We start from the raw sequence: 8,498 nt of genomic DNA, 5'->3' as shown, positions 1-8,498 counted from the left end.
TATGACGATCCCCTTTTACTAGAAGAAGACTTTGAGATAGTAGAACCTGAAGTAATTTGAGACCATGAGTAGACAAGAACACAAAGAGGTCATGTTCATCACATATATTTGGTGAAGTATAAAGGCCATTTAGAGGTACTCTTCTAGCACTCCTAGTTTATGATGATCCCCTTTTACTAGAAGAAGACTTTGAGATAGTAGAACCTGAAGTAATTTGAGACCATGAGTAGACAAGAACACAAAGAGGTCATGTTCATCACATATATTTGGTGAAGTATAAAGGCCACCCTACACAAGAGGCTCGATGATTCCATGATCGTGCCCTCGGTGGCCTATCTCTCTTTGATATCTTACAAGGATACTTGCCCATTATACTTTGAGGTTCTTTGTGACGTCTTGACGTTGGCACCGAGTTGGTTTAGACCTTCAATCATAAACTCAAAGGTGTTTGACCTAATTTTTCATTATATGTGGTCCGTCAGATCTAGACACTATGGACGGCTAGAGGTCATCGTGAACTTTCTTCAACCTCTAACTCAGTCTAAGCAACCAAGACTCTGCTTTTATGGGTCTTTTCCTCGAGCTTTCGAAGCCGTGGTTAGGAGGCGGAGATCATGGTGCTCAAGTAAGAATGTCTCTTTGTTTTCGTCTTTCCCGTCTGTTTAGGGTTAGATTTGGTCCCCGCACAGAGCTGAATTAGGGCTCCAGAGGCTTGATTTTAGGGTTTAATCTGTCACGGTTTTCTCTGGCCTCAGCACAGAGCTGCGTTGAGTCTGTAGAGGGTTTGTTTTGAGCAAAGAGCTGTATTTTGGTTCTACAAGCTCGATTCGTGTGTTATATTTTACTTTGGCCTCAGCTTCTGTTCAGGGTTTATTTCTGTATAGAACTAGGGTTTAGTGTCTTTTAGAGTCCCAGAGTTTCACCTTCTTGGGAGTTTAGGGGTAACACATGATCGAGGTCGTGCTTAGATCGTTTAGGGTTTTAGCCACAGGGATTTTAGTTGTGTCATTGAAGCAGGGCTTTTGTCTAGCGCTTATAGCCTACCCGATGTGGCTCTTGTTTAAATGTAGCACCTCATTGTCTTTTTTTTAAACCTGAGGAGTTGCAGGAATGCTTGTGTTCATCTCATTGGTAGGGTTTCATGTTATTAGTACTGCAGTAGTGTGTTTCCGATTTCTGTCTGCAGTGCTGTATGGCATGCCCTTGTTGATACCGATTTTTATTGCTTTGCAGAACGGAGGTTTGCCGCTTCAGCGGTTCAAAAATCTATCCTGGAAGGGGAATCCGGTTTGTCAGAGGAGACTCTCAGGTGAATTGTGCCTGTTCTGCTAGCTTGTACACAGGCATACATTACCCTTTTTTGTGTTACATTAGCAGCGGCCAAGGCCTAGGCAACACCTTGCATTTAACTCTTGAGAAATATGAGGCCCTGAGTCCATTAGTCTTTCAAAGTGCAGATGATTAAAAAAACGTATAGGGACATTGGAACCACTGTGTGGGTGTGATGACACTATCTAATATGGGAATCTCTATGATGCACTTCAACCCTCCAACTGCAGACTTTAGTATGGCATTAACGGTGCAAGTATGCAGTATGTTCATGCTTAAAACAGGTGACATTCATCAGATTGCACGTTACACTCTCACCCTTGTCTTTTTGCAGGTTTTCTTGTTTCTCAATTCAAAGTGTAAGCGGTACTTCCACAATAGACTGAAACCATCCAAGTTGACATGGACTGCCCTTTACCGGAAACAGCATAAAAAGGTACGGTGTAGATCCAGTCACAGCTCATCTTCTGTTGGTGCTGCTTTCATGTTTTGTTAGCTCTACGGTTCTAGAATAGAAATGGCAACAGCATACTTTTCTTCTAGCAAGCAAGCAGCTCTTAATCCTTGATTTCTGCTCATCTGGTGGGGCTAAGCATACTGGTATATCTACTGGTCATAAAGGTGTTGATAGTCATTGGAGTTCATGATTGCTGCTCGTCTTGTGCTTTGGCTGCTGCCTTGACATGAACTTTGTGTTTTTTTTTTCAAGAATTGCAGTCATTTACACCTTTCTATGTATATTCTCTGACAGTTGGATCTTACAGGACATCCATGCTGAAACTTTCAAGAAGAGGAGAAAGACTACTAGCAAACCTTACTCTCGGTCCATTGTTGGTGCTTCACTTGAGGTGATTCAAAAGAAGCGATCAGAGAAGACTGAAGTCCGAGCTGCTGCACGTGAGGCTGCTCTGAGGTAGAGCTTAGCTAGCTAGATGGAGTGTGTAGTAGCTGGTAGGGAATCTACTTCTCAGTTTCTGTTTTGTGTTTAACAGAGAGATTAAGGAGCGTATCAAGAAGACTAAAGACGAGAAGAGAGCAAAGAAAGTAGAGGCCATGGCAAAATCCTCGAAGGGTGCTCCCAAGACTGCTGTAAGTAGAGGCCCGATGCCGAAAGGTCCCAAGCTTGGAGGTGGTGGTGGAAAGCGGTAGAGTGTAATGTGTAAGCAAACACAAATGCTCGAAAGATTCTAAGAGCTGAGGTTTTTTTAAAAATGAGCACATGCCTGAGATTATCTGTGTGTTCCTCTAAAAATCGTAATTGGATGTCTATCTGGTTTGACTACCCTTTTTCTATTTTTGATCATGTAAGCAAAATGAGCCTTCCCTTATAGAACAAACTTGGTTAGCTTTTATCCATATTAATGAGGTTTGAAAATTTCAAAACTTCGTATAGATTAATATGGATGTTTGGATTGTTCTTCAAGCATCTGGTGGAAGTTCTAGATTTTTATTAATTCATATACCAGATTACTTCCCGCTATGCATTGGAAAGTATCTTTTCAAACACTATCCATGCAATGCGCTGCGCACATTAAATAAGATTACATCAAACTTATTATTTGTCTAGGGTAGAGGGTCTGGCTTTGTGACACCTAACAAAATCATAGTGGTGGTAAATGTGGTATCTTATTTTAGTTTTACCATTGCTCTTGCAAGACAGAGGACACATAATTTCCAAAAGAGTTGGCTCAAAAATAGCATTGATTACTATAAGATCCATTTGCTCCCCTAAATATATCATTAGAGAAGGGAATATTATTTCAACGAAGCCCTTTTATCATTAGAGAAGGCAATATTATTGCAACTAAGAGGCCATATATAATATGGTGGATTTTCGGGGAAAGTATTGTGATGCCTCAGCATTTTTGTTCTACTTTTGGAATGGTGATTCAAATTTTGGGAGCTTGTGAAAAACATAGTGGGTGTAAATCTACCAATGTTATAGTTGGTGTTATTTATTGGCGCCTACTTAACCTCATTACGCTCTCTTGTATTACCTACTGACTTTTTTTTATTTCTTTGTCCATAGTAAGTTGTGTATCCATATTAACAGTCAATTTCAATGACTTCGTTCATTGTTTAGTCTTCCGTATGTAAGAGGTGAACCACCTCTTATCAGGGTGGATAGGCATGCATGAGAAATGCCTATGTAACAAGGGCTTGTACTTTATTAATCAAATCTATCATTGAGTTGTGTTACATCGTCTTTTCTCCACAACTTGTCTACTGCTGTCTCTTTCTCACCATGATGGAGCTTCACCCTTCATAGCCGTCTAGTCATTTGCACTGTGCTAACTTGGGCCCAAAATCAAGATCTACACTTGTGCGTAGTCAACAGGAGAGATGCGGTTTGTGTCACTGACGGTCTCCTTCGTGGAGTCCTTTCCATTTGTCTTGTAAAATATGGGCTCATTTTCTCTGCAAAACAAGGAGATATTCAAAGCCATGGTAAATTAGTCTAGAGATCTTTTCAAATATTATATTTTATTGAGAAATATCTTTTACTTTTCTCATTGGCTTCTTGATTTTCAAGATTCCTTAATAACATACTACTACTATTTACTATACTAGATGTCCCACCAACGGAACTCAAGAAGAATATTCACACGATGGAGGTTTCTAACAAGCAAGATGAAGAGGGAGAGTAATATTATAGTAGAATCTCATAGGTGTTTATACCACCAAGCACTTAGGCAACATTTAGAATTAACTCCAAAGAAAACAATGATATGTGTTGAAGCATTACTTAAAATCACATAATGAGAGGATTTGTAATATTTAGAAACTAAAACCTCAGCTACTAAAAAGCTTTTCTAGAGATGCTTAACTCATTGGGAATCTTGAATGGAGTCCTTAATCTCAGTCAGCTCTAATATGAATCGGGTTAACTTAGCATCTTCGTCTGTATGTTGGGTTTTGATCCTTGTCCACTCTTGCTCCTTTTTTTTGGTGATTTGCCTTGATGTTTTTGATTCTTTTTTTTTTCCGAGAGATTCTTCAATTAGTCGAAGAAAAAATAGCCATGAAGGACTAAGTATAAACATGAAGGGCTAAATACAAACTCGCCTCATAAGGACGGGAAACAAGTGATCATAAGGGGAAGAGACGCTTGTCCTCCGGTTGGCCGCTCTATGAGGAGAAGGCTATCTCATATAGGGGGGGGGGGGGGGGGGAACACACAGGTGGTTTGTAATGCTTGATGGGGTCCTCGCCCCTATCTACGAGGAAAAGGCCAGGCCTCCAAAGTCTCATGAAGGCTTCCTGCCGCTTTCGCATGTGGTCAGAATCTCCTTGCAGCTTCCCCCACTGATTGTGGTTGTGACTGGTATTACTGCAATACGATGGTGGGAGACGTGAAGGGCAAGGCCTCCCCATCCCCCTCGTAAGTCTTGACCACTCTAGCCTTAGTGGCCCCAGTGACAGTACCCGAAGAAATGATCCGGGTCGATGCCTTGTCCATAGTGAAGATGTGGGGAATCCGCTACACCAAATTTGCTGAGCCGTCTTGCAATTCGAAAGGCAGTGTCGAGACTCCTGGGGGTGGGGTGGTCGCACCTTAAACAAGCTGTTGGCCGACCTTCGACTGCCAGCCAAGCACCAACCGCTAGACTCCTGTGTGCTGTCAGTCAAAGGAAGAGAGTGATCTTCCTCGGTTGAAAGTTGTCCCAAAGCCTCTTCTAGAAATTTGAATGGAAGCGTTGTGATAGGCCTTGAGACTGCCAGTGCATTGCTGTTGTTGGTGTGCCATCTATCTCCGGTACCTGGATGCTGTATATGCAAAGAAAGGGGCATCCAGAGTCTCCACCCGATATATGGGATCACACCAAGTCCACTCTCCAAGGTCCCACTGCAACCACGTAAGAGGTCAGCACTCCCAAATCCATAAAACTGCCAAAATCTCTCCATGGCCACCTTGGCCGGTGTTGGATCTATGTGCCATGCCCATGCTCGAAAACCAATCACGCTCACCCTCTGCAAGGTGCAGCCTTTGAAATCCTCCAAGGGGTGCTCTGATCTCTCTAATCTGCCATGTAATCCAATAGAAAAAGTGAGCAGACCACTGTCGTCATCTGCTCCATGGATCGCCACGAGGATATCGTGTCTGGTGAACACGCCTAGCCACATTGGGGGGGTCGGGTATGGAGTAGGAGTTAGCCACTCCGGAGGAATAGCTAAGTCAATGTCGATGCTGAGCCTGTCTCTACCTCGGATCCCTGTTAGGCCTCTCTCTTGCTCCTCCTGAGGTAACTGCTTGTGTGCAACCCAATCTCCAAGGGACCTAGTTGGTCCCATACTCAAGGCACTCCAGGATATGTGCGGTCGGGCCCGTATCATGTGGCCATTGGGTAAACAGATCAGGGGGTTCGAGATCAAAGGCTGCTCAAGTTGCTCCTCCGAGGCCCCTAGAACAATCTATCTGAGGATTGGCCTAAGATGCTCCCAAGCACGAGGTATTCTCGCTATGAATCTGCCCTCAAAGGCAGGACTAAAATCACGTGCTCGTATCTCTGTGAAGATCCATCTAGTACTTTGCGGCCACGGGCCTCCAAGGCTTGGAGTGTGGGCTGAAATCCAGGCCAAGAGGAAATCCTTCCGAGGCTCACCACCGTGTAGGAGTCCTCTGATAATCAACTTACCCAACAGGGCACGGCTCTATATAGTTGGATCAATGAGGCCGAGCCCCCCTCTACTACGTGGTTGAATGATCACTCTCCATGCCACCTTGGCCTCCCATCAATTCCGGCCCAAAAGAAGTTTCGGATTAAACGCTATACCTAGCCAATACAAGCCCAAGAAAAGGCCCAGCACGAGATGATATACCACATGGTGGCAACAAGCAGTACCTAGTTCGCCACCACCACTTTGCCTGCTAGGGATAGCCTCGCCGAGCTCTAGAATAGAAGCTTCTTCCAAATATTTAGAGGAAGCGGAGTGAGTAGCTGCTTGGGAGAGAGATCAATGCCAACCTGGCAACTGAGGTATCGGACTGGAGTGCCCCTCGAGATCCACTAGAAAGCCTCAACTGGTCGCCAAGTCGGGGCGGGTGTTGTTGAGCCTACCCAAAAACCACACGACTTGTGCCAGTTGATCTGTGCTCCTAATGCACGGCATAAAATCTCTATCACCTCTGCGAATCTCTAGAGATTCCCAACATCTCCAACAAGGTAGGTTGTTGTGTCGTTTGCAAACTCTACGTCCAGCAGCTCCGCCTGCGTGCGGAGGGGAAGGCGCAATCCTTGTAGTCCGGTCTCTTGGGCGGAGAGAAAACTACTCATGGCCTTGGCGACAAATAGAAAGAGGTATGGTGCCAGAGGACAACCCTGTCAAACCGAGCGAGAAAGGGGGAATCTGTCGTCTCGGGCTCCCTGAAGGAGAACATGGTTGTGAGATGCTGAATAAAGTCTTGAGACTCCACGAATCCACTCCATGGGGAATCCCATCTAGCTCATAGTGCCCTCTAGAAAGCTCTAACCCACCCTGTCCCCATAAGCTTTCTCAAAGTCTAGTTGTAGCACAATGAGGTCTTGTTGTCGGTCGTATCCTGGCCGAAGCTGTCGCCTCCCAAAAGGTAAAGATGATGCCCAGAATACTTCGATCTTGAATAAAACCAATTTGAGTGTCATGGATCAAGTCTGGGAGGGAAAGCTAGTCGCCTGTTGATGGCCTTGGCCGTCCCTAGAAGGGTGATGGGTCTCCACTGTCGGATCTCCAATCTATCCACCCTCCTTGGGTATCAAATGTATCAAGCCCTCTGTGAGCCTCTCTGGCATGGCACTTGTGAGCATAATCTCATTGAAGGTAGCGCAAAGGCCACCTTCCATGAGGTCCCAATGGCGAAGAAAGAAGGAAGCAGGAAGCCCATCCACCCTTGGGCATTTGCCCCTGGGTAATGCCTTCACCACCTCCGCCAGCTCCTTTGTAGTGAAAGGGGTCAATAAGAAAGACCAAAGGGAGGGGGAACCACCTCTCTCGTGTGCCTCTAGACTCTCTCACGCACATCCATCACCTGGGGGGATAATGGGGCACCGATGAGAAGAGATCAAAAGAAATATGTGGCGATGGTTCTCACTTGCGGGGGATCAGAAACAATAGCTCCATCATGGTCACGTAGCTTGCGAATACCGTCTCTCCTCTTGTGTGTGGGCTAGCTATCTCAAAGAAGTCTCCAGTAACTTTGTGACCGGGCTGAGTCCAGAATGAAGCCCTGGCATGGTATCTATACTCCACCCTCCTCTCCTCAATGGACTAAATCTTCGTACACAGGTGGCAGCGATGTGACTCTCAATCCACGGGCTGTATGGAGAACTCTCCTTGAAGACGCTGTAAAGAGGCTAGGTCCCTCCTCAGACTCCTCTCCTGCTCTTGAAATCCCTCCAATCTACTCTAGGCTGCCTCCTGTAAGAAAAAATGACCTCCCCAAAGCCATCATCCAAAGTGCACGTTGCAGATCCCGAGGAAAAGTCCAGTCTCGCCCATATTTGCTCAATCTGGCTACAAATCTCGGGGTCCTGAATGAGGCTGTCTGGAATCTTGGAGCTGGCATGTTTGTCATGCCTCCATGGGTCCTCTAAGGACAGAATAACTGGGGCATGATCTAAAAATGTAGTGCTTGTGCAAGAAAAACCATGCCTCCATGGCTGCAAGCCCACTCGCCAACATAAAACCTGTCCAGCCGAGAGAGGTTGGGGCCAGTGCTCCGCCTATCCGATCGACAAAAGCTAAGACTCCCCGTCCTATGCCCAAACTCTGGAAGATGTCAAGGGTCCTGTCCCCTAAGAATCAATATCATCTCCTCCCATGCAGAGTACTCCACTCCTGAGGTTGTGGCTGTGCCACCTCCAAGTCTGTCCTCTGCTGCATCTATCATGTTGAAGTCACCGCACATGCACCAAAAATCCACCTGGGGCAGTGTAACACACGGAAGCTTTGGGAGTCTTCTTTCAGCCCTAAACACCACTTAGAACATGCTGATGCAAAAACGCAGTTAGAAGGGCTCTAGAGGAGAGAGAGAGAGATGTGGCTGGAAATTCAGTATATTTCATATAGTACAAAAAGGTACTTTTCTACAGCGCTTGGTTGCCTTCTGGAAAAGGTGAACATCACCAAAAACATTTTTATACTAGGGACTCAACTCCTAAAGAGTTGAATGAATAACACAATGAGCATCC

The 8,498-nt window shown here is 45.3% G+C and overlaps 1 protein-coding gene and 1 non-coding gene across 2 annotated transcripts; both read left to right on the top strand.

Annotated features, from left to right (window-relative positions):
* The first annotated feature begins 463 nt into the window (after positions 1-463).
* LOC147627222 (large ribosomal subunit protein eL24-like) lies at positions 464-2,721 on the top strand. Its single transcript, XM_086815893.1, has 5 exons — positions 464-625; positions 1,234-1,309; positions 1,664-1,765; positions 2,094-2,242; positions 2,322-2,721. The coding sequence occupies exons 1-5, from the start codon at positions 615-617 to the stop codon at positions 2,476-2,478; spliced, it is 495 nt and encodes a 164-aa protein (XP_086672019.1). The 5' UTR covers positions 464-614; the 3' UTR covers positions 2,479-2,721.
* On the top strand, positions 1,451-1,541 carry LOC147627223 (small nucleolar RNA R44/J54/Z268 family). Its single transcript, XR_015268550.1, has one exon. It is a non-coding gene; the product is annotated as a small nucleolar RNA R44/J54/Z268 family (small nucleolar RNA).
* Positions 2,722-8,498: the final 5,777 nt, after the last annotated feature.

Source organism: Cibotium barometz, chromosome 21 (assembly GCF_041138505.1).
Source record: "Cibotium barometz isolate CiBa-2024 chromosome 21, ASM4113850v1, whole genome shotgun sequence".
NCBI classification, from domain to species: domain Eukaryota; kingdom Viridiplantae; phylum Streptophyta; class Polypodiopsida; order Cyatheales; family Cibotiaceae; genus Cibotium; species Cibotium barometz.
The sequence above is the reverse complement of the archived record's forward strand: the minus strand, read 5'-3'. Positions and strand labels throughout refer to the sequence as shown.